The sequence below is a fragment of the Parambassis ranga genome, chromosome 1, assembly GCF_900634625.1.
Source record: "Parambassis ranga chromosome 1, fParRan2.1, whole genome shotgun sequence".
Lineage (NCBI taxonomy): Eukaryota > Metazoa > Chordata > Actinopteri > Ambassidae > Parambassis > Parambassis ranga.
Genome location: NC_041022.1, coordinates 19,087,099 through 19,112,171, shown reverse-complemented (window position 1 = coordinate 19,112,171; position 25,073 = coordinate 19,087,099). Strand labels below are relative to the sequence as shown.

At 40.0% G+C, this 25,073-nt stretch overlaps 1 protein-coding gene across 1 annotated transcript in view; it reads left to right on the top strand.

The window, feature by feature from the left end:
• Window positions 1-1,556: 1,556 nt before the first annotated feature.
• The window catches only part of grin2ab (glutamate receptor, ionotropic, N-methyl D-aspartate 2A, b), a 62,459-nt gene continuing 38,942 nt past the window's right edge, over window positions 1,557-25,073 (top strand). Inside the window, exons 1-2 of the mRNA XM_028408259.1 lie at window positions 1,557-1,781; window positions 1,866-2,024. Coding sequence (XP_028264060.1) covers window positions 1,560-1,781; window positions 1,866-2,024 — 381 coding nt within the window. The 5' untranslated portion in view covers window positions 1,557-1,559. The remainder of the gene's footprint in view (window positions 1,782-1,865; window positions 2,025-25,073) is intronic.

Below are 25,073 nucleotides of genomic sequence, written 5' to 3'. Positions count from 1 at the left end.
AGTACTGACTTGACTAACTGGCCTGATTAGACTGGGTGTGAGATGACATAGATCAGATACACACACTAACCCAGCCGGAAAGACAGATTGGCAGAATTAAAGTAAGAGAGTGGAAAAAAAGTGGGGGGGTGGGGTGGACGGACAGATAAAGATGATTAGCAGATAGGGATACAAAAGCAAGAAAACAGGAAAAGGCAAGGATGAAGAGATATAAAAGAGTAGGGTAATTCTGCGGACATGATGTTCTCTCCTGGGGTGTTTTTCAGCTCTGCTGGACTGTAGTGGTGTAAGAAATTGGCTGAGATGCAACGTAGCATTCGCATCATGGTTTCATTAGTTCTCATTCAGCCCAGGGCATTTCACACTGCATTTCCTCTACTCATCTGCTTCTCTTAGATCTGCTCACATTACAGGAAAAGGTAACACAGAGTAAGCTGAAACTGGGAACAGCGGCGCAGACTCCTCTCTGTTCAACTGGAACATGGAAGACAGACTTAAAAGAAATCTTATTTTTCATCTCAGTAAATGTTATTGATTGATGCAGACACTTGTCTGCCTTTAGCAATTTGGAATGTTTCCCTTCATACCCCCACGAATTAGGTAAAATCAGATTTCATTTATTTCAGGGTTATTTTATCCATTAATAGCTGGCACTTTACTGTGAACATCGCCTACAGGCATAGATTATGTTCAAATAAAAGCAGACAGTGGAAGAGAGATTTGGGGCATCTCATAAAGCCCGATTAGCAGTTTAGCAGAAATGAAGTCAGGTTTAACCCTGGTCTCTTCATCATTGCCCACTTTGGAGCTGAGTTAAGTGATTTTAATTTTTTTGAGCACTAGAGGACAAAAAGAGGACAGTAAACTCTGAGCTGCACTTTATGCCTATCATGCAATCTTTCCTGTTGCAATTGAGACTCACACTAATAAATTCAAGTCACATATCTGAGTCACAGTGTTTTTCTCAAAAACTGAATACCAGCCAATCTTCGAGAAAACCCTGTGGGTCGTTTTATAGCACTTACTGCGTGTTTTTGAAGACATGTTCAGAATACACAAGACTCTCATAGGCTGCCAGTTTGAAATATCCTGTGTACAATGCAGGGAAGTGGATTGTTTCACATGGTGTGACTTTCATTCAAACAAAGAAAAAATGGAAGTTTCTGTATTTCGTATACATGAAAATTGAAAACAGTATAAAGTGAACTTTATTTGTAGAAAACAGATATTTTTCCTCCTATACATTGTGGGTGCATGGAAGTACACGTTTTTCTGTCCTGACTTGGGGCATTTACTTTATCACCAACTTGAAGGCTGCTTATCCGTCCAGGATTAATATATTTAATCTAGACACATCAGTTTTTTTTTTTACTTTGACAGAACAGTATAACTTACTTGACAGTGCACGGTAATGTATGTCTCACCTGCACCTGACAGGCTACTGATAGCAAGAGAAAGTGTCATGGCAGAAATATGATGTTGAGTTTGGTTTGAATTTGTCAGAAAAAGATATTTCCATGCATTTATCAGTGTGTGTGTGTGTGTTTTTTTTACAGGGTATGATGGGTGTAGTGGGCTGGATGTTGCTCCTACTCTCTCAGATGATGGTGCCTGTGGCGTCCCAAAAGCCTCCGGGGCTCAGCGTTGGTGTGATTATGGGCCAGACACGTCTTGTTGCCGACCATGAGCTCAAGCCACCCCGGCGCCCAGAAGATGCCCTTGATGTCGCCGTGGTCATACTGAGGATCAACCAGACAGACCCAAAGTCTGTGATCACACAGGTGTGCAGTTCAAGCGATATTACACAAACACACACAAACACACACAGGGTTTTCCTTAATACAGTTTTTTCCACTGTCTTCCAGGTGTGTGAGCTTGTGTCTCGCACTCGTCTCCATGGCATTGTGTTTGCTGATGGCACCGATCAGGAGGCCATTGCCCAGATCCTTGACTTCCTGTCTGTACAGACACAGCTACCAGTCCTGGGAGTCCACGGAGGGTCCTCTATGATTATGGCTGACAAGGTAGGTGACATGAAAGAAGCCCCGACCGCACACAAAACGTATCCTCCTACTTTGTGTTTGTTGTCTAGAAATGAAATCAGGTTGCAATCTTTCCCTGAGGCTGCTCAGTATGAAGGTTTCTTCCTACATGTTTTCAGGTGGCATGTTAGCAATTAGGTCAGACACTTACTGCATTGACAGATGTGGTATTTAGAGCTCGCTCCTCCTGAAATGCAAATAATTGTTCATTAAAATGCACTGGGTTCCAGCACGACAAAAGAGCAGCTCCACAAGCTATGTTCTATACAGTGTGTTATTATTATTCACCCACTTTAGAGATGCACTGTATGCCCTCAGCATGTGGAATGTTGCTCCATTTCGCTTCAAGTGAGTTGCTTTAAGCTCTTCTCTGTGGTTGTCTCGTGGATGTTTTGAGGTTGTCTGTGTTAAAAATGGATGTTGCAGATTAAAAAATGACACACTGGGAGCTTTTTGAAGCGTGTTTGTGCCATCAGGGCTGCTCCATCCGATTATTGTCTTTTGTTTATGTTTAAGTAGAAACGCTGCCAAGACTGTAAGTGAAGCAAAGAATTTAAATCAGTCAGTGGAAATGATGGTTGCTATCACCCAAAGCAGTTTCATGTTAAATAGTTATAAAGTGCACATTTTAAAGTAAAGTATTCATAAGGTCAGCACAAGCCATGGAATAGCATTGTTTAAATCTATGTAACAATGTGTCTTCTGCTCGGCCTGAAAGTTTGGTATGTAAGGCTCAAATAAAGTAGAAGAAATCTTGAGCTGTGTGTAGCTGGATCCTGTCTACTGCCAGAAAAAAAACAGATTTCTAGTTTAAAAGGGGAAAAAAGCAAAGATATCTTTTAAGATTTGATTTTTGTTTTATTTTGGTGTGATGCTCAGCACAAAGTTAAGGATGTACATCTCTTTCTTAGCTGAGTTCTCTCTCTGGTACTGACTCTATAGACCTCGCTGACTGACAGACAGAGTGCAGAAGCTTTGATAAAAACACAACTGGTTCTTTAGCTTTTAAATCTCTCAGGGCACAGCAACCAAAACACAGGAACCAATAACTGCAGCAATACAGCAGCCTTTTGAAGTCGTAGATGACGGCGGATGCAGTGTGTGTGTGTGTGTGTGTGTGTGTGTGTGAGTGTGTGAGAGTGTGTATGAGAGAGAAAGAAGAGACAGGAAGAAAGACAGAACGAGAGATGAATTAAGGCAGGCAGTGAGAACTGGCTTGAAGGTAAGGGGACTGCAGTTGCAACGTGAAGGTCAGTGGCTTGAACTCCCCACTGAGTTTATAATGATAGTGGAAAAAAAATAAATTATGCTTTCTTGCCTTCAGTCGCTGCTGGTAATGTGCCATTAAACGGGGTACTTAACCCCCAACTGCTCTAATTGAACTGTTCACTGGCCAAAAGTACAAGAGTACGGTCATTTTGGCAGCTCCCAGGTGTGGGCGTGGGTGTGTGTAGTCTGTAACTAACCAGCCCCCCTTGCAACTGTTCCTGCAGGCTTGTCCTGTAAATAAAAAGTCTCCCTGCCTGGTTTGAATTGAGGAAAAATGCAGCCCACTGGCAGGCAGGTATGGAAGCTCAGTGTGTCAGCAAACCATCGAAAAAGCATTGTTGGTTGTTTGTTGTCTGTGCTTGTCATAGTCCCCAGAAGGCATGAAAGGGACAGTGATGACCTTCACCGTATGAATTCGGAATCTGGATGTGAATAATTCACCACTCTGCCCTGCAGTTTTTATTTGGACTGCTGCTAGTTTTTATTATCTGATTAAAGACATTTATTGGACAGAAGTGTTGCGGTCACAGAAGAATTAATTAACTTTTCTCTGTAACCCAGTGTCACATCAAATAGCTGTCTTGTTTCAGAGCACAAAAAAGTTATACAACAGGGCTCTACAGTTAAATAAAAGAAACGATCACACAGTGGACAGGAACCCCAGTGACCTAGGTGCAAATCTGAAGCAGCGTTACAGGCACATCTCCTCCCTCTGCTATTTTTGTCCATCTTTTGTCCATCTTTTTGTCATGTACGTGAGCCCTGTGGTCAGATTATGTCATTCTGTTTATTGGTACAGTTGTGACAATAGACCCATTGTGGCGTCCATGTCTGCGAACGTGTTGCAATTATTTGTCTGATTGACTGATGAATCAATGACTCGTTTCAGCATCATGCTGGTGCACTGTAGCATGTTCCTGTCTTGCCTAGCCAAAAACACAATTATTATGGAGGTGATGAGTACTCTCAGTGAGGTTGACACATGTTTTGCGCTCGACACTCACACTGTGACGGTGACAGCATCACATTGACCTCGCTTCAGCACTTTCCTCAGCTCTATTAGCTCTTATTAATTTCACAACATCAAACACACTAAGCATCAGTGGTGTAAAAAGCGAGGCCTATCCCGACAAACATGATTTGCTCTGGAAAAAAAAAAATACTGGCTCTGTGTATTGCTTCTTGGCTGTGTGACTGGTGCTTTCATACCTGCTGTCAGTGGTGATGTCAGTGATCGAAATAAATCCCATTGGACTGGTAACAATTCAGCTTGATTACTGTGTGCTAACAAACCACATTGTGCTTTTTGCAGCCATGAGCTCTCTCTGTGGCCACATACACACATTTTTCACTGTTTTAATGTGACAATCAAGTTTTTTATCTTGGAGGAGGAGCGTAAAATGAGCTGCTCATTCCGTGATACCTTGAGTATCCTAGCTGTGCTCAGTTACATTCCAGATATCATGTTTTAAATAGAGAGCAGCAAAAAAAACAGAAGGAAGAAGACAGTGCCAAGAAAAGACAGAAAAAAAACTTTAGCAGGCAGGCAAGTGCTCTAAAATAATGGATATACATGGATGTGGGCAGAGCAAGTGTGAAATACTTGGTGTTAAAGCAGTGTTAAGCTGCCAAAATGCAAACTTAACTGTCATGATTATGTCACATTTCCAGAAAAGGCTTTCTCCAGTTGTCATTTTTATCAGCTATTTAGCTGGCCTCATAGCCATCACACTGTGTCACATAAACAGGAACAGGCACCACAGGCAACCCTGAAAACTCATAAACAAGATTGTGAAGCCCTGTACCTTACAGCAGCCACTCCTCATTTTAAAGGGCAGTTTTGTATTTGTCTACATTTGTTTGTTGAGTTTTTACTCTGTGACCTTAGAGCTTAGCTTCAGAGAAAAATGTGTCCACTGCAAAAGGTTTCAAACATTGAGTGTGATTGGTAAGTTGTTTGTAGTACAGTTACCAGCTTTTTTAACTTTATGATCTCTTGTTAAATTGGTAATTAGGGAATACACCTATTTTACAGTTAACATGTTGGTGGTGAGGGAGGTTGTTCTGTTTGCCTGTTTGGCTTCAAGACAAGATGGTAACATACATTTTATCTTCTCAAATAAAACATATCCAAACATTTTTATTATACACCACTTATTTGTAATGAATATGCTCTACTCCCTATAAAATAAGCTTACCTTGGAATCAGTCTGCAGTTTATCTCTTAATAGAAACCTCTTCTTCTATCGCTAGACATTCGAACTCGAAATTTCAGACTCCCGTCTGAGCTGGAATTAAGTCCCTGATCAGCCCGTGTCAGACGCACACCACACTCTGCCTTTTTTCCCCTAAATGAAAACAAATGGATTAGGATTGTTCCTCTCTCTCTGTTTGGCCTTCACTCTACCAGCCGCTGTCTCCTCCACATCCGTTTTAATGCATGTCAGTGTGTAACAATCAGAAATAATCGTAAAGTTGGATGGTGTTCTGTGCGAACGAAGACACGTTTAGGGAATACGGAATAGATGGGAAGAAAGGGCATGTGTATGCCCAGGAGAGGAGCAGGATTAGTTTGGAAAGTTGTACTTCCATTACAGAGACCGCTTTGGGAAATAAGAAATGTTGTTGGCTTTACCTCACCCACATATGTGCTCACTCATTCTATGCCAGCCTTGTTCTTCTCTTCTTTTGACTTCTTATTTCTTGGTGTGTTGGGGATAGAGGGTGGGGGTTGGGGGTCACAGTGTGTAGCATAAGAACGCGAACATGCTGAAATGGAAGGTTGTGAATTAAACATGCATGTTCTTTCTGCTTTGCTCTACCACTGTGGTGGGATGCTGCCCTTAGTGTCTGTGTATTTGCATTTGATGAAAGTGTGTATGTGAGTGTGTGTCCCAGCCTGGGATGTCCCATATCAGTAGGGGCCATTTGCCCAGGTTCTCTGCTGAGTCGCTTTAATATTTAACACCTGCTCCCCTCACCTGCTGTCACTTGCACAAAATACATCCACAGCTGTGTCATTCACTTACTAAATCCTTCCACACTTTCACCTCTAATGTTTTCTCTTGCCCCACCTTTTTATTCCCTTCATGCCATATTGTCATATTGTCTTCCACTCCTGTTCCTCCATCTTTTTTCCTTCTCTCTATTTAATCCACCACTCCATGTTTCTTCTCTGTATTTTCATGTCACACTGATTCTCAGTATTCTGGTGCATCCATGATTGTTATTCACTGGCAGCTCAGTTTGTGGGATGAACAGCCAACCATGTTTGAAGGATTTAGTAAGTCTTGCTAGCCTTGAACCCCTGTGAAGCATGATTGGATGATGGGCTTGTGTGTCTATGAGAGAAGAAGAAAGCTTGAAAGGGGGAGGGAAGGAGAGAGTGAGAAAGTAGCTGGGTTAATATGGTTACTATGGTGACTAAACCAGACTACAGCATTTAGTTCTGTTCCTCTGGCTGCTGAGGTTTTCTGGCTGCGATTACACCACAGGTCTTGATGGCCAGCTTCTTCTAGCTTGGCTGAGCACCGCATTGAACACAACTGGCTGTCAGTGTGAAGCCAGTCAGGGATCCTTTCGTTTTCTATGCACTGGCACCTCCAAATGCATCCAAACAAAAGGGGCTAATTTAATACATTCTGTTTACATGTGAGAAGGTGTGTGACCACACTAGAATAGGTTCATTTTGTAATGGTCCTCACCCACACCAGGATGCCATTTTATTGTAAATAAACTGCTCTATTTACAGCCAACATCTGGTACAGCAGTGGAACAAATGCAGCTTTATTACTGTGCTGAATCACAGCTTCTTAAAAGTCATTATTTTTTTAAATAAATTCGGTTTAATTATTCTTATTTTTATGTAACAGTTGAACAAGCACAATAAGAATTTATTAAGGGTTAGTTAAGCTGGCCTTATTATGCTGTTGCTCTAAAAGTGAGTGAGTGAAAGTTCAAACCTGAAAAACCATGATTTTGTAGAGAGTCATGAGACTGCTAAACTATTTCTTTACCAGGTACAGTGACTCCACTTTAAGCATCAAGAATTACAGATAAGACATATGTGATATTTTTTTTAAATTATCGATTTTGTCTACATTTAAAATGCTGTTGATATAAAATTAAAAAATGTGTGTGTGATTTTTTTTTTGAGCTATTGGAAATACAATGAATAACAATGAATCCATTGTGTGGGTCATATTGCACTCCGTCTTGAAATAGCCCACATTATGCACTGCATATGAATACAACACTGGCTTGATGAACAGTCTTTGACTTAACCTAAATGCACAATGAAAACTCCATCTGCAGTGGAAGCAAACATCTGCCAAGTTAGCTCTCAGCTAACTGGTACAGTACATCAAAGAGCATCATTTATGTAAATACACACATCTTCCCTTTAAAATGTAATTACAAAAATAAATATGTAGCCACTGACAACTAATGACTGCCCTTTACTGCTCAGGTTATTGATTATATATGGATCTACACCTCCTGCAGCAGTTGCTGTTGTTTGTGGAAATCAGCTGTTACCCATGCTAATGAGCTCAAAATAACTTCATCTGCATACACCTGTAAATACTGGATGTATTCTAAAGAATACCTTCAGAGGAATCCTAAAATATCTGAAGCGTTGATATTATTTTTTGTCCTCCTTTAATTTTATATACATTTAAATATGTTTAACAATAAATTGAGTCACTGTTACCAGGTCATGATTTAGTGGTTTAAATGCAGTGTAAATGAGTGAACTGTGGCAAGGTCACCATTCGGGGAGAATACTGCTCCTCATCATATTGTCTTGTTGTAGATTTGTTTTCATCTTTGAAGGGCAATTCAAATATTTTGTTATTTTATGACTCCTCGTCACCCTTTTATAACTTAGAGTGCTTTTTATCTTTGAACAGTGCCGCTCACTGACAGTATTTTATTTTTTAGCACACTTTAATCTTGAATCTTCTGTTGATTGATGTTGAGGTTCTATAGGTTGCCTTCGTTTTCCTTAATACATAGAAGTTATATTATAATATTATGTGGGGATTACTTCTTTGAAAAGACTAATATGTATGTTTTCTCTAAGTATATGATTGGCAAGTCATCCTACTATAACAAAACCTTTGTGAAAAATAATGCCGCAGTTCTGTTCTGCTGGTTTGCATTGTGAACGTTCTGAATGCAGAACACATTGAAGTGCACGCCACACAGCTTCACACACGCATATTTTAAGTTTGTGCGCTCTGTCTCTGCTGCCATCACTGAAGTGTTTTTGTTATTATAGTAGAAATGCATATTATAACAAAGGGAACATCTTAGAAAAAAAGGGAGCTGTTTCTGCATTGCTTGCCTGGGCCAGCAGTGGGGGTCCGTTGATATAGGCAGAATACAGAATGGCTTGCCATTTTATCTGAATTAAAAAAAAGCTGCTTCAATCAAACAGACTGCCTCTAATCTGTACATACCCGGTAGCACGATCACTTTAAATGAAATAATTTGCATCTAATAATGCAGACATCCTGTCTGAAAGGTCAACACAATCTATTCTACCTAAACATTGTTACTGCTCTGGTGCCATTTATAGCACCAGAGAAATCTAAGGTTATTTGCACAAAGAGCCTGACAGTCATTGCCTACATGTATCACCATTTAAACACATGTTTACTCTCTGTTATCAAGACAAGACCAGTTTGGACGATATGTGCATATACCTGGCTACCAGTGTAATTAATTTTAAGCATAAATGTATGCTCTTCTAAAAGAACATGCAAATTAATAATGTGCATCACAGCTAAACAAAGGACACTAATTTTTTACTTGGGAAAGGTCACATGACATCCCATTATTATTATCTCATAGCTATTTCGAGTTTTTACAACCATATTACTTTTATATTGTGTTGCAGCATAAGCAATGATTAGATACTTGAAGGACCACCTGCACCAGGAATTTAAAATTCAACATTGTTGAATCTATTAGCTTATTTTTCCTCCTCTGGTGAAGAATGGACTGCGCCACTGAAGTCAAACATTTTTCATGTTTCATAAGACATTAGCACTGATTCCTTTACACGAGACAAAGGCAAACAGTTTGTCTTTTTATAAAACTGTGTGAACTTATTGTTAAATTAACAACCAACCTTACGCATACGCTCAACGATCCAGTAGCTCTTTATTCAGTTTAGTAATGTACAACCCTGAGAGCGAAATGTCAGAAAAATTGCCCAGTGAAAAGAAAACAGGAAGAAACACAATGCGTTATTTTGACTGATGATTTTCCCAGCTTGCTGCATGTCAGCACAGTGTGTGCCAGGAAGAGTAGAGATTTGCAATTAGCAGTCCGCACTTTATCAACCTCCACAACAAGATCATTTTCTAATTTATCATAGTTAGTAAAGATATTAAACAGATTGAAAGGTAATTTTGGTAAGCAAACATAAAACAGCTAGTGGTCGCAATCAGATGTAGAGAACTCAGGAGGGAGAAAATCAGGATCTGACAATTGTCTTCATTTGCGAGTACCTTGCAACAGTAAGAAACAGACTAATTGCTAGCCAGATATGAAGACTTTTTTTTTTTTTCATTTAAAACCTTTAAACATTCCTTTTTTACACAATGGCTGTTTTAGGATTGAGGATTTACAAATGGTAAAACGCTCTGCATCATAGTAAGTTGGTTCCTGTTGACAGTGGCTGAGCAACTGGAACAAAAATACTGTCAGTCGCAGCTGATATCCGACAGCTCAGTGTTTATGGTCCTGGCAAGTGATACTGCTTCTGCCCAGCCACAGCAGCCTAAGCCTCTGCTCTGTTCCTACAGTGGTGACGTTGGCTCACACAAGCCAGCTTTGACACTGACAACCAGTGGCGTTCATGGGGGCAGGAAAGGGTTGCCCTTTTTCCTCTTGGGTGCAAATTGCCCTTTTCAACCAGCAATCAAAACTTTTCAGGCCTTGCCCTGGCCCTTTCATAGGGCATGCCCTTCTCTGGCATAGCTGAGTAAGAGCTGAGGCTTTTATTCGTTTCTGCTCATGCCCCTGAAAACTGCCTGAGTAAGGCACTGCTGACAACATTTTACAAAATGTGAAATAATCCATAGCGTCATCTTGTGCGCCTATAGTGGGAAGTCATTTAGTCTGTCTGCAATGCCGATGTCAACTTCGACTGCCCTTCGCTCATCAGAGCTGAGGAGAAGAAAACGAATGTTATCAAAATAAAATAAAAAAACCCTCCTGCAGTTCTTTCACCATGAACTAAAGTCAGAATGTGTCACTACATTTGAACCACTGCTACGTCTGGCCACAGTGATAAGAGGAAACCAATGTGCCGCCCCTTCGACTTACCAAGCAAATTATTACTGACAGTGCAGGTAACCTGTTAAGGTGATTCAGCAAATAAATAGTTGTGACTTTCCTGTTATTTGAACCAGCATGTCCCCATTTAATTATTCCAACACTAAATCAGTTTATGCCATGAATTAGAGAATTATTGATCTTAATTATGTAAATGCAGTCTGACAAAAAAAGGGACTGACAGAGAGGAGCAAGTGTCTGATATTATAAGACATGTCCAGAATCAACATAAGACAGAGGCGATAATCAGATTCATAAAGAGATGCCCTGATTAACTTTCAGATTGATCTGAGTTGCCTTGATGTATCAAATAAGTCAAATGAAATCTGTAAAATGTGTCCAAAGCAAACTTCAATTCACTCATCAAGACAAATACTCACTTGTATCCATGTTCAGCTGTATTTATGTTTGGTCTTTTAACATTGACCGTGTGGTAAAGCAACAGAAATTTGGGTTTCTGGATTGTTGCTGACAGTGAGACAGCAATGGTGTAACTGCCTGATTATGTGTCTCCGCATTCTGGCAGTGAGCCTCAGTTATTGTTGTTTGCTTGTTGGAAACGGCTGCTGAAGATGTCAATCTCTCCTCAGCAGAGCTGCTGCAGCTGTTCAGCAAACATCACGGTCTGTGTTGGTGTGTCCTGTTGTCTGCCTGTGCTGTGTGACGGAACAGCAGGATGTTGCTATCAGCCAACAGGTTCCTCTGTCTCTCACACACACAGAGTTACCTTAGCTGGACCTGCTGTCTTTGCACCTGTGTTTGTGTTTATGGGAAAAAAAAGTGTGTGTGCATGTGTGTCCACGAATCACTGGGATCTGTCAGCAGTCATCTCTGCTCAACCTCAAACTGCACACAAACCAGCCTTCTACATTAATATATCTTTCCTCATTTTCTTTCCTGCATGTCATCTCTCTGTTTTCTCTTATAACCTCTCCTTTACAGTCATCCTCTGTGTCTTCTACTCGCTGCCTTTCTTCCTGTGACATCTTGCCAACCTTATCCACTTTTTCTTTTCTCTTGTCATCCCCCCCTGCTCTCCTCCTTCTCTCACGCCCCAGTTGGGGAGTACAATGAGATGCCAATGGCAGGGCTGTGGTGTGGTGTGTTTGTCTGTGTGATGTCACACTACAGCAGCTCTATAGTAGCTCTCCCTTTTTTTAATCCCTTTGCTCACAGACCACACTGCTATTTTAAGATTCTATAAACCTTTTCAAAGGAGCATCAAAGGGAAAGCGTGTCCGTGTACTGAATGTGTGTTTGGCTAGAAAGTGTGTGAGGCAGAGAGCATTTAGGTATATTTGCATCTATGTGTTTATTTTTCTGACAAACCAGCTGATGAAACAATTCTTAACAGCCACAGAGTTCACATAGACATGAATCTATTGCCTTTTATGATATAGACAATTTGTCTATCAACTCTGGTTTGGAGTTTTTCATTTTTTACCCCAGTATAATGTCATTATTTTTGCACATTTGCCTTTCTGCTGGGTCACATAAGTATTAGTCTCTCAAGGAAAAAGTCAAGTTAAATAAGAAGAACAGCTGACATTGATGTTAATAAAGCAGGCCAGATCTCAAGACAATAAACAGACAATAAACCAGGCAGTAAACCCGGCTCAAGGTATATTGCATGCTGATTATTGCCAAAGCAATATCACATCTTCAGTCCTGAACTGTTTGATCCCCTGTCTTTCATAACACGCCGGATACTGGCACAGAGGAGCACCTTTCAGCAGCAGTCTACTTCCTCTTTTAAACCTATAAAACATGAAGAGAGAGATGCCCTGGCTCTCAGCCTGTTTCTAGAGTCCTAAGAGGGAAAGGTGTGAAGAAGAAAAATTTTTCACCTATTTAATAGACTGCTGAAAAACATCAGGAGGCAGTCAAGGTCGTGACAGAAGAATACGTCTCTGACCCTAAAACCCCACTGAGTAAAATACTCCAGTACAGTAAAAGCACTGCATTAAACATGCCACTGCAGCTAAATGCACTTATAAAGTAAGAGCCATCATTATGGGGATTGGCTTCTGTCAGTCTGATATACTATCTTACAGTTGAGTTCTGCATCTGTGAATTTGAGCAGTGACACAATTGTATTTTTCCTCTGTGCCTCCACAATGGATTCAAAATGAAGCAATCAACATGTGATTAAGGTGTAGTGAGTTTTCATTCAAGCGGGTTATTAAAAATCCTATTGCATTATTGTATTATGTTAACAGCTCAGGAATTAGATATTTTCAGCCAGTGTTAGAGGCTCAAACATAATTGGACAAAAAAGCCGTTTGATGGCTACATGTGGTGTGTGTGTGTGTTATTATTTTTGCTCCATGGGAGATTTAAGAGATAACAAATTTGGAATTGGTTCCAAGTGACTTTGCTGTAGCTGTTCAAACAGACCTATCAGAGGAATGTGAGCACATCAGCATTATTGGCCTGGAGGCTCTACAGTGAATGATTGCAGAGAATTTTCTTTGTCCCTTATATATCAAATTACAAAGGGTGTACCTAAAGGTACAAAGCACTGTTAACTGAGAGACCTTAGAAGACATCTAGAAAAGTCCACCCAGTTCTGAAAGAACATTTTTGGACAGATAAAAGCAGTATGTTTGTAGGAAAGTGACTGAGAGAATGAAGAAGGAGCTGTTCATGATCTGAAGCATATCACATCATTCAGTGTGGTGGAGGCAGAGTTATGGCATGGACATGTATGTCAACTGGGTCACTGGGTGTTCAGTGAATTCTGGAGCAGAGGGATTATACTGTATGTTCACTAACAAGATGACAAACATGTCCCAAAACATTAAAAAAAGCCTTTTAAGGATAAATAGATATAAAACGTCCTTAACATGATCAGCCAGCCAGTCAGTCAGTCAGCCAGCCAGCCAGCACTTGTACTGACTCACTACCTGAAACTGTGTCTAGCCTCTGTTCCCTTGGTGCTCGCTTTGGGAGCTTTGGTCTCTGGTTTCTGTAAAGTGGCTTGAGACATTTTATTGTTATTGGTGCAATATAAAAAAATTGATCTGAAGGGATTTTTTTTCATTCTAAAGACATAAAGACCCACAAACAGGTGGCAAGTACAGGCCACTGCAGTAAAGGCCTGTCACAATATCTCAGGGTAGATATTTATAGCTGTCTATGAATTTCAAAAGCCTGGCATCTAAGTTATGAAACTAATCTAATTTTCAATATTGTGTTAGTTGATATTGACACAATATTGTATACACAACCTATAACACACTCCACACTACCTTTTTCCTCATTCAATGTGTCATCTCCAGCATTTAGACATTTGTACGTTTGTATAAATGTTCATGATTGTTTTCCACCACTGCAGCTTTAGCACTGAGCATTAACACAGGCTGTTTTAGACCATTTAAACAAACGGGGCTCTGCTGTTGTTTTCTGGAGTGGACAGCCTCATGGGTCCTGTTCCACACCGGCGGTGCCCTACAACTGTCCCCGACATTTTTATTTCACTGGAAAATTGTGCTGTGCTGAACTACTTTGAGATCTTTCTTCTTTAATAGAGACTGTTTTCTACATGAAATCTACAACCTGTCTCCCGACATTATCCCCACAAGCCTCCTTAAGGGGTTTCTTGATATTGCTGGCCCAAGTGTCATCTCCACTGTAAATAGCTCTATGGCCACTGGGGCTGTTCCATCCTGTTTCATACTTGTGATGGGCCTGGTCTCTTTTAAACATTGTGTGCAGTTTCAGTTCTGGTTTTGTGCTGCTGCTTTTGTACACTGTGTTCCTGTTGAGTAGTAACATCATATATGAAAATCTGTCTTCTTTTGAAACAAACTGTTGGTTCTGACTGTGCTGTTCTTTTCCTAATTTGCCTTCACTATAGTAAATCATGCCACTGAAACTGACTGCTGTGAGCAGGAGGCTGGTGTAAACGCCTCTGTCCTGGATAAGCTTACGTCACCAGCAAGCAACAAAACCACTTAGGCAATTTTTCATCTGCTTTGTCTTGGATTTCTCATAAGGTCCCCCAGGGTTCAATTCAAAATATATCTCTCTTCTTTTTTGCCGCATCGCTGAGTCATATTTTTAAGACTTACGTTTCCCCTCCTTGTCATGTAGACAGCACACAGCAGTATGTCCTGCTAAAGACAGCTGATTAGTACAATTTAAAAGGCGGCTTATATTTAACTGCTAACTGATCCTTAAGTCTACCTGTATCTTTCAAAGTTTTTGTTCTCTTTAATGTAAGGAGACGGTTCAGATAACCTTTGCACAAACAGCAAACACACTCTTGTTGTTCTGAAGGCTTCTGTGAAAAGCTTTTATTTAATCAGGCCTCCTACACTCACTTTAACCACAGACTTTGGAAATAATGTCCAGCTAAGTTATTAAAATCAAACTTTAGGAATTCCGGTAGGGAAATCTGTCCTCTGCATTTGACCTATCTTAACTATTCAGGAGGAGCCAGCAGCTCTGAGCTGCTCCATCTCCAAATAGTAATCCAAGCCAGGACCTTACTAACCACTGAATCACTGTGTGGTCAATGGTAAATATAGTGGCGATAAAGGCCTTTCTAAAGTCAATTTAGTCACAAAAGCAGCATTTTATTTTAGGCCTGATTCTAGCATCAAATAAAAGAATTTATTTATTTGAATATATCCATTTACATGAATTTTTGACACAAAAAAAGTCTCATTTGAATAATTAGTGTAAAACAAAACCAGATTTTTTTGCAGCAAATCAAAATGCAAAATATTGTATTTTCAAAGGTTTTAGTCATGTTAGACTCGACATAAAGGATGAAGGTCAAACATCCGTGTGTACTATAATTAAACAAACAATGTTTTCAAATATGACATATTAGGATTACAACTCTTTCACATTTAACTGGTCACAGCTTTCTAGAAGCATTGGGCATCTACTACACAACGTTTATAGCCTGAGGCCACTGCCTTTTATCTCTTTCCTACAGGATTACTGTAATTACTTGCACATATGGATTGGCCTGTCTTCATGTCCGGCAAGATGCTGGAATAGTACATTGCTGCCAGTCTTACAAGTGCATCCAGGAAGGTACACCACATGTCCCTGTTGGCTTGTGTTAATCTTCTCCTACGCTGCCATGACACAAATGTGCTCTGTAAGGTCTGACATTGTAACACTGACGATAGGATTATACTCCCATGTGGCCGCGAACATCTGCAGTGGTGCACAAATATGTACAGTAGTCCTCGCTATGCTACCGTCTGGTCCACTTTGGCGGTGTGTTACAGTTGCATGCACTGTTGTGTATTTCGTTGTTGTGTGTACCAGACTGTAAAAAATGTTTAGTGCTATAGTAAAGTCAGCCATTTGAAAGTGGCTGTTTGAGGAACTGCAGTTTTCTGCATTTTCCAGCCTTGAAGGTTGCTGCTTGGAAGAAATAGATCTCTTTAAACAGAGTCTTTTTGATTTTATGCACCCGTGTACTTTCAAGGTTCTTCTAAAGAGGATGCACCGTTAGCTTTGCTTTACAGAGGTTATAAAAAAATCTTGTTTCACAGTATTAAAAACGACCCTTTCATCTGACCATATTAAACTTGACTGAAAACCCATTTCTGTAGCAGTGGACAGTGTTTAATGTGTAAATTACCACTTCTCATTTCTGGCAGAATCCAGCAATGCTGATAACATACCACAGAAAGTGTCAGGACAAAGAGCCTAATAACCATTTATGCCTTAGTAATCCAACTCTTCAACATATGAACTCTTATTTCTAAGTCACAGATTGTGAAGATAATAATAGTGATGTCAAAGCTGGTAATAACTGATGACAGTGATGATGGTAATGGAGAATGCACATGAGGGTGAGTAGTGAAGTTCCTCTCTGATGAGATGGGGAGAGCCAGAATGCTTGTCATTAGCAGCAGCACCGAGGTCACTTTTTGTGATTAGATTTTTTATTGAAAATAATTTTATGTCCTGTGCAATATTCAGATTATATGGAAAGTAATGAACAGTAAACAAAGGTACAGAAAAATAACATCTGCATTAATAATGTAAACATCTGCTGTATAATTAAAGCCGCTCTTCCCTGAAAACAAAGCCGCTCACTGCAGTGTCTGTCTGCAGTGTCTGATTTACATTCAAAATGTTAGTAATCGTGTAGAATTTAATTTCAGTGTTATTGTTTGAATACATTAACAGTGATTCAGCTCAAGAACATTTGTTGTTGTATTGAGATGTGCTCACTCACCACAGGTTAAAAACAGCATTACTCAAAGCATCATTGTTGGTAATTTGTTAGACTGTGATGTTGGGTTTTCATGGGAAATCAAATCAGGACAAATCATCAAAGATCCTCTGGTATCTTCTCATTCATTAGCCATAATTATAATACAGAACTCACATGCATATACATATATATATACCTTTGAGAAATTCAGAGGTTCAGACTGATTTGTTCAGCATGCAGATATTTAAAGCCACAGGAACATGGGGAAAAGTACAAACCAAATTAGGCTTAAATTGACCATGAACTGAATTAATGTTATCTGCAAATTGACCACTGAGCTAATGCGACATTCCAACCAGTGTTTAACATTCTACTTGGTGCTTTGTGATGGAAAGGTAAATAATTTACAGCAGCCATTCTGACTGTGCCATATACCTTTATTAGGTAGCAACAGGGACATTATGGGAAACAAGAAGACAAAAGACATGAGGCTGCAGTTCTGTAATAATAAGTATTATTAGGTCATGGGAGGGGGGTAAAGTCAGACCTGTATAAGTTAGACTTGTATAATTAGTGTGTGTATGTGTGTGTGTATATTTCAGGCTGCAGTTCATGATGCATCCATTAAACTTTACAAAGAGGCAGCCTATTTATTCTTGCTGAAAAGCATGACGGGCAGAAGCAGCTAATCGAGCATTAGCTGTATGCAAAGACTCAGTGGAGTTAAAAATAACATCAAAATGCCACCATGTTTTGTAAGTCTTTTCTCTATCCTAGCCTACAAGAGTTAACATTAATGTTATTCTATATCCTAAAAAGGAAATGAAAACGTGTGCCTGCATAGCTCAGTTTAACATACACCAAGCAGGAGGATCCAGGTATTGACTAAATGACTTATGTGCAACTATCAAAATAAACAAGGATAGGTAGAGGGCACAAACTTCTATAATTCTTACTTCTCTATAGCTACTGCTGATATACTCACTCACTGTAATTGGTATGTGAACAAAGGAGGCATTCTCCAGAGTAAATACTTTCTATAGCCACACTACTACCTCCTAACTTTTTCAACTGTCTAATAAGCCAATTACTGCAACTGGCATACTATCCAATCAATCATAGTTAGGAAGACATTTGACAAAGTTGCAGGACTTCAGGGACCAGTAGCTATCACAGATGCACTCTCACATCAATCATCTCTCAAGTGCAAAATACCGAAGAAATATTTTTTTTATTAAAGTATAGATGCAGGTAGAGCAATTATGGTAACCTCAGTTGATCAATTTTAATGCCAATTCTAAAAAAACCTGCCATTATAGCTTTAGTTTTAGGCTGTACATCTTTACTGTTTCTCAGTGTTATAGGGTGGAACCTATTGGCCATATGACATTTGATTTACATTGAAATGAGTTAACACAGTGCTGATTAAGCCTGTTGGTGTCAAATAAATTTCTCTGTGTTTCAAAGCTGAGACATGAGTTTTAAATCTGATGTCCATGTCCACATTTCCGTACTAGCAGAAGTAACGACTATCAACCCATCAACACAGAGTAAGCTACAGCAACAAACCTGCTCCTGGAACTAGCTTCTGGTGGAAAGAGAAGGCTTTTTCTGAGACAACAACTAAAATCTGCTTTCAGGTGAAGAAGAATCATGGTCTACAAATGCAACTAGCCCTGAAATGTCCTGGATTTATAATAAAAAGTAGTTACAAAAAACATGCAGGGACATGTCATACCACGCTATCTAAAAGCAAAAAGGAAATGTGTATATTATCACAGTGACTTAATTCAGCTGTCTCCAACAAGAAGCCAATGTTGTTGTCATTTGTCATTTGGAGAAAATATATTGAGTTCTTATCCTACAGGCGGGGTCCTGCTATTGCACAATAAGGCAATAGGGCAATACAGCTTAAACAGGACATGTAGAGTGAGACATCTCTGGATAAACATTCAGTATAAAAGGTAATAAAATTTCTTATTGACCCCATATTTGTACATTATAGAGACCAGGTTTGTTGGTTTAATACCTAAGACTTGTAGCCTCGAAAAGCTCCTCAGACAGTGCACTAAGGAAGGGTTAATGCAAAGGAGATATTTTCTCTGTCTAAATACACATTGTCTAAACACTTGAAAGTTTCTTTGATAGTAGATTTGGTTCTCTGTCAGCTCGATAACACATGTAGTCACTCAACCATACATAATATTGACATAAGTAGCTGCACACATAAGCTGTTACGCCGCTCCACATAAGAGACAGATACAATAAGAGATTACACCTGCATACATGTAGATTAATGTTCCTCGCCCCCATCTACTCTACAGACAGACGTTTAGAGCGGCAGCACATGGCTCGAGGCGTCCACTCTCCATGTGCTTCATGTGTTCTACTGGGAGAGCGCAAGAGAGGAGGAGGAGAAGGAGGTGGGAGAGAGAAATAGACAAAGAAAAGGGAGATTTGAGTGAAGCTTGTGTCAGAGGCATACCATGTTGGTGTCAGTTCCACTCCTCTTCCTCCATGTTAAGAAGTTTTTCTTGCCCTCAGAGAAAAAACACACCAACTGGCCCTGAGACAGAGAGAGCCAGAGACAGACACAGAAGAGATATGAGTAATAGAAATAATAGCAAGTACAGGACGAGAAAGTAAAGCAAGTGCAGAGTGATAGATTTGTTAACATAACACTACATGCAGCCGTGAGGTCCAATGATATGCCTTAGAGAGTAGAGATGTGCATGTGCAGCATTTCTATTGAACCAAACAATAGCACTCATTCTCAATATTTGCTCTTGTGCCTGCCATGACATTTTATTTAGTCTGGAGCTTACAGTGCATGGAGAGTGGAAATGGCAAGCCATTGATTGTCTACCAGCTCACAGGCCATCTCTAAATGTGGGAAAGTATTATTGTATTTGTTCTGGAGACATCATTGCCTCCTGGATCATTTACAAACGACTCCTCCCTACACTGGAATGCATCATCCATTGATTTTTATAGAGTCAGAATCAGAATTGTGTTTATTGCCATGTAAGTGGAGAGGTGATTTAGTGCATACATAAAACATAAATCAAGGAACATGCAATTAAGGAGCATGCATGGAGTAAAATAAAATAAACAAGATGTATTAAAGTAAAACAAATGTAATCTGAACTAAATAAGGTTATAAATTGACATGTGAATTTACAAGACATACAATGAGCAGAACGTGAGTAATGCTTATGAGCACAACATAGGCCCTGATGTGAAGTCACTGTATAGGGACTCTCCAGTAGCTGTTTCACTGAGTTTCTGCTGTCAAGCTGTGAAGGGGCAGTTAGTTTGTGAAATCACCTGAAGTTTTAATTAGGTGGAATAAAAGCCTGAATCTGCTTGGTTTGTTTTGGGTTCTCTTTTTTTCAGTAGCAATCAGTAACTCTTCATTTGCAAATAATTGGACATCAAACACAGACACACATCTGTCTCAGTGCTAATGAAACAGCCTCTTCACTTATCTTCAGTAGTGTGTTGTGGGATTTAGTGTTCAGTATTGTGGCCCTAGTGCTTGTAAGTTTGAGTAACCTCCATAGCTAAAGAAGTAACAGGAAGTGTGGTGGACATTGGACTCAGGCATAATAGGCAAAAGCATAATCAGTAATATCTGGTGCCACAGCTCTGCTGTTGTTGGATAGTTTTTGTGGGCCATGGCAAATGATTTGAGGATAAAGAAATGAGGCTGGATGATGGATATGAATTTGAGACAAGTTGGTGAGTTTAAAATCAGTGCAACAACTTTGTTTTGGGTATTCGCTTGACATCCTGTTAGCTTGCTTACTGAGTATTTACCTCTGTGCAACCAAAGCACATATTCAAAAGCATGAAGCAGGACATCTGGACTGGTTAGAGTTCTCCAAGGATGTTTCACCCCAATCCACACTGGTCCCATGAAAACAATGGGTCATCAGACCGTTTCAGAGTTGTAAGCCAAGTCAAGCAAAGGCAGACAGTTATAATAACAAAGCCAGGTACATCTTTGGAGATTAACAGCTTTAGTCATGTGTGTTTCACAGAGACCCACCCACTGAGGTCCTGACCCACATATACACCTGTATTCCCCACCAAAACAGTGCAAACTAATGAAGCTGCTTGGAGGAGCAGCAGAATGTCTTCAAGGACCTCTGCAAGTTCAGTTGCCCTGCTTCAAGCGTTTTAATGAATGAAAAATGACCTGTGTGACTGAGAATCTTTGGCAGCATACAACCAAAGCACATACCCCGAAGCTGCTCAAACTAAAAGCAATTCTGTACCAAAATTCTTTGCCCACAGTCTCCTGTAAAGTCAGAGCTTCATTTTTGTACCTCTGTGTGTACACGACAGATGAAGGATTGGCATAATTGTCTGCCAAATCTTGACTTTTATGAGGAGCACAGTGATTTGCAGCTGTGGTAGATAAACTCTCCTGCCCTGTCTTCCCCTCACATCGCAGATGGTGCTGTCCTTCTGATTCATCAGCCTGTGACCTCTGGTGTTCCGTTGAGGTTTTTACTGCTGAATGTGAAGCGCTCGGGAAAAGGGTTAGTGCCTCGCAGTCAGAGGTTGTGCTTCTTTTGTAAACGAGGGGGCTGGGTGTTTTCAGATAAAAAGGGGAGCATCTGTATTGGGTGGAATATCTTTGGGTCACTGTCACAGTTTAGAGTAAAAGGGGCCACGGGGTTGACAAGTGCTGTTGCTTTGTTGAGTGCTGTACCAGAACGTGGTGGTGAAGACCGATTTATAGGGGATGGTTACAGCTGTTGTTACAGCTGGAGGTTGCATACATTAGAAATGCATTTTTTTCAGGTTTGCAGGCCTTGCCCTTTACAAGAATAGTCAGCAGGTTTTATGTGTCCTTGCAGCCTCCCACTGAAGGTGTCGCCTTGGAAGATGCTCCATGTAAAACAGCAGGTGATAATGTATTATACATGCCCAACGATGCAACCATAGCCTTGAAGAGTAGCTGGAGGAGGTTACCTGGAAAAGTGATGCTTGTCCATCACATTTTCCAAATGAAACTACGACCCTTGAAGAGGATCAGTTTTTGAAAATGGATGTCCAGAATGAGCTAGCTCTACCTAAATGCATACTACAATTACAAATAATGTAGCATTATTTTTGTCTGTCTTCGCACCAAGGGCATAGTTTTAGCATGGACGGAAGGGACGTGTGCCTACCAATAATTTGATCACCTCCTAAAAAATAACAGATTCTCATTGGGTGCAGGAAGGGTTAAATTCCAGTGGAATCTTAGGTCCCCACCAATGTCAAAAGCAAATCCACACCCTTGCTTTGCACTTTGGTACGTTGTAAAATGATACGCTATCTAACTTTGGGACCTATCATAATATCATGTACCCATACTTAGATTGTCATTGTAAGCAAAACACCATACAGAGCTCAACAAGACAGATGGAAGTGGATAGGCCATGCTAGTCAGATTCAGGCAGTGAGATTTTATTTTTCTATTTTTATCCAGGTGAAGTTAAGTGAAAATGCATTTTATTTTTCATTAGATTTTCCCAACCAGTCAGTTATTCACACCAGCAGCCTCTGAGTCATATAGTCCCACTTCTCTGACCTCTATACAGGGCTCTGCCGCCCTTCCTTTGTTATGATATTTCAATCTCCAAATCAAGAAGATGCAGAGAAATGTATGTTTTTAGTTAACAGGACAGCAGTCTCTCTGCTTAGAGTGATCATGACGTTGTTGTTGTTACCCGTCATATTTTGCAAGATGCCTCATGTTTCAGATATATGCCAACTCTCTCATATACTGAATGTTGTATTGCAAAGAAATCTTACCATTCCTTGAATCTGTAATGTTTTATGTATTCACGCCTTGCTGTGTGTTTGCTACTGATGCTTCCTTCTCCTTTTCAGCTGCTGCCCTTGAACTTTTAAATATTTTGTGCACAGCCTCAATAGAAAAGTATGAACAGCACAGCTGTTATAAGATGAAGAGACAAGAACAGAGTGGTGTAGATGGAGTGAAGGAGAGAAGAGTTTTGTTATGTTTCTGAGGTGATGCCCACTTTGGCAAGTCAAACTCCCTTCACTGCTCTGTTCTGCTCTGCTTTACTCTGCGTGGGTTGTTGCTGTATAAATAACACTCTCAGAGCAGATCAGAGAGAGAGAAAGAGAAAGAGAGAAGATGAGGGAGGCAATAACAGCGGAGAAAGACATGATGAGGGAGAGAGGGGAGGAATGGGTGGGGGAAGGGGTGCATGGGTGAAGCAAACAGGGAGAGAAAAGAAAAGATGGAGAAACAGTTGATCAGAGGGATATTAGATGTTCAAGAGGAAGAGAGAGTGAAGAGAAAAGAACTGTAGGGAGAGAGAGAGGATATTGAGAGGGCTTGTAGAATAATTGAACCATATATGGTAACAGTTTAGTATGAGGCGATTTGAGAGGAGGAGAGAGAGAGAGAGAGAGAGAGAGAGAGAGAACAAGTGTGAGAGAGAAATGGATGTGAAGATGTACAGTATGAACCCTTCAGAGAAAGAGTTTGGTGTGTGTGTGTGTGCACGCGCATGCTTTCATCTGTGTGTGCGTGCGTGCTTGCGTGTGTGGTCTCTTGAGATGGCCTGTATTAGGCAGTGCTTGTATGACACCATCAGCTTTAGTCATGGGGAAGATGATTAATAGTGTAAAGACACTGCAGCAGCTCATCACTGCCAAGCAGCAGAATTTAGATAATTTTGCTAACATGCACATGAACATCTAACTGTTAACCTATTTTTTTAATTTAAATTTGACCTCACCACGTTGAATACAGACATTTACCATAGGACACACACACACACACACTTCTGTCCCCTTAATATATATGAGGTTAGTTTTCTAACTCATCAGACATAGTTTTCTGCAGGATAAAGTGCTTTCCTGTAGGATTTCTTATTCTGTTTGTATAACTATTCAGTCCTGGAAACGATATAATGTCCAGATTTAGGAAAAGTTTGATATAAAACAAATTCTTTCAACCTGTCACCTGCAACAAAAATTTTCTTGGTGGTGCTTTCTACAGCAAGAGGGCACATTAAGACTGCAAAAACATGGTGGTTGCACTGTATATCTTTTTTTTAATTTAAAGACACCTATAGTAACAGCTGCCAAACAGTCAGTGGCAAAACGGGTACTTTTAGTGGATGTAATTTTTTGTGAATAGTTGAATAGCTTCATACTAAACTTTTTGAAACTTTTTATCCTTATCAGTTAGTTATTTGAAAAAAAAAATACTGTAAACAACTGTTGTAAAATGGTTTAGTCCTGAAAAACCAATTTGACTAAATATAGAAGTTATTGAAATGGCAAATAATCTTCCTGAACCATTTCATAATAATAAAAATGTGTCCTTACATCACCCTGGAGATGACAAAAAAAACCTCCCAGCACCCTGCACAACATCTCCATTAATTAAATTGTCATTGTCACAATGACACAGTAATTAAACTCAGCCAGGCCACCCAGCACTTCTTTTGCACAAAAACCATTGTAGAATGTATCTAAACTCAATAAAATAAGGACTTCAGGCACCAGGGGCAAATCTGATAGTCACATAAATATTAAACACAAAAATGCAACGTTATTATAACAAGAAGAGAAAGACATGACACGAGAAAGGGGCGTGTGTTTACTTTCAAAATCTATCAAGAAAAAAAACAATGGTGGCTATAGCATTTTCTAGTTATAATGGATGACATCATGTAAGCATGCTTTCCAGTTTATTTGTGTGCAGACAAAAGGCTAAATTTGCAGATTGTAAAAGAACATTTGTTTATATAAATTTATTTGGAGGAAAATAAAGCCATTATTAATTGCAGCCAGGCAGTGTGTGTGATAGTGTGCATGTGTGAGGAGATGAACAATATGGAACAAAGTGGCCTACCTCGGTGCAGCAGTTTAATGATGGCCAGAGGTATTGCTAAGCTCGCTGATAGTGATGCATCCTAGAACATTGTTCTGTAGACCAGTACTAATCAGCTGTTATTGGTACGAGGAGAGATAGAAGAGGACTTGAATCGAAATGCTGTGAGAGAGGCCTACATCACTACGGCCAGTTAATGATGGCCGGAGGTGCTACAAGCCTGACACATCCTAGTAGATTGCAATACAGATCAGCACACTGCGTATATCACAAGTCTAGCAGGCATTATGTATATTATTTTAAACACTGTTTACATTTACTAGTTTTTCTGCATAGTGGTAAAATTCTGCTG